A 1,255-nucleotide genomic window follows, 5' to 3' on the forward strand; every position below is an offset into this window, starting at 1 on the left:
GTAGTAATGGGCAAAAGGGGGGGTGGGGGGGTTCTAGGACCCAGTTTCCAGAAGAATGACCTGCGCATGAAGAAGGAATGTGGAGGCAGGTGGAACCTTTTAAGTAAAACCAAACAAAACAAAAAATGCACAGACCAAGGGACTTCAGCCTCTGGTTTAGCTTGGCCTACAAATACTGAGTTCGAATAGAGAAGATTAACTAGCTCTTCCCGCTCCAAGGTATACAGGCACATTAAGGTCCTGGTGGCAGGATATTAGAATAGGCGACATGCTCTTGGGACAATTTTTGTGGATCTGAAAGGGGGCACGCCTCTTGCAGCCAGTGTCCGTACCGCTTGATAACGATGTTTCCCATTTAACAGATGATCCAATCGCCTATTCCAATCCATGCCCAGTGCTGCTATGGGACAACGCCCCTGGCTTATATCCGACTGGTTTTAAAGATGGTGGTGGCGGCACTTGACTTCATGGACTCCCACTTGCACTCGTCATTTCCCTTGTGGACGCAGGCCAGGTATTGAGCTTGGTGGCCCACCCAGCTGCGCGACATCAGCGCGTCGGTCCAGAGGCACTCTTTAGGACTGCTGACAGAGCAGGGGGGAGCACTGCAGGGAACGATCACACAGTTACAGCCATTCTTGTAGATATGGGCCAGTCCTCGTCTCTGGTTGGGTGTAAGCTTGCTCCAGGGAGAGTTAAACCCACACACGGAGATCATGACCTTCCCATCCACGATGTGACCTGAGAACAGAAACTCCTCACTCTTGTTGTTGGATGGGTGATTGTATCCGCAGAGGCTATCATGCATCGGGGTGTAGAGGAACTCCAGGTCTGTGATCAAGTCAAATCCTTTGTAGATCTTATTGACTTTGATCTGGTAGCGGGTCCAGCTTGGCTCTTCGGCAGTGCTGTTGTTCCTGTTTAACTTCACCTCCCCAACAATTCTCCCTCGAATCACAACATCTGAATAGCAGAAGGCCGTCTGTGGGTGCTGAGGGCCACAGCTGCAGGCCTCCAAAGGCCTCCCCGAGGTCACAAGCAGAAGGGCCACTGCCACCATCCCACACATAGAGGCTCCAATCATCCTCACAAAGGGCTCTGTCCGCTCTCCAGAGAGAAGTTCTCAGGATCCGATGTTGCTGCGCTGTCCGACGGCCGTGGGTAGCTCCAGGGACTGGCACGGTTTCTCCAGCTGCGAACGCGTCTTGGGTCTCGAGTACCTGCGGAGCCTGCTGCCTAGGGATGTCCGTGGAAC

At 53.0% G+C, this 1,255-nt stretch overlaps 1 protein-coding gene across 1 annotated transcript; it reads right to left on the bottom strand.

The window, feature by feature from the left end:
- Positions 1-421: 421 nt before the first annotated feature.
- LOC117800186 (metalloproteinase inhibitor 1-like) lies at positions 422-1,084 on the bottom strand. Its single transcript, XM_034652719.1, has one exon. The coding sequence runs from the start codon at positions 1,082-1,084 to the stop codon at positions 422-424; it is 663 nt and encodes a 220-aa protein (XP_034508610.1).
- Positions 1,085-1,255: the final 171 nt, after the last annotated feature.

Source organism: Ailuropoda melanoleuca, unplaced genomic scaffold (genome assembly GCF_002007445.2).
Source record: "Ailuropoda melanoleuca isolate Jingjing unplaced genomic scaffold, ASM200744v2 unplaced-scaffold65651, whole genome shotgun sequence".
Classification (NCBI taxonomy): Eukaryota; Metazoa; Chordata; class Mammalia; order Carnivora; family Ursidae; genus Ailuropoda; species Ailuropoda melanoleuca.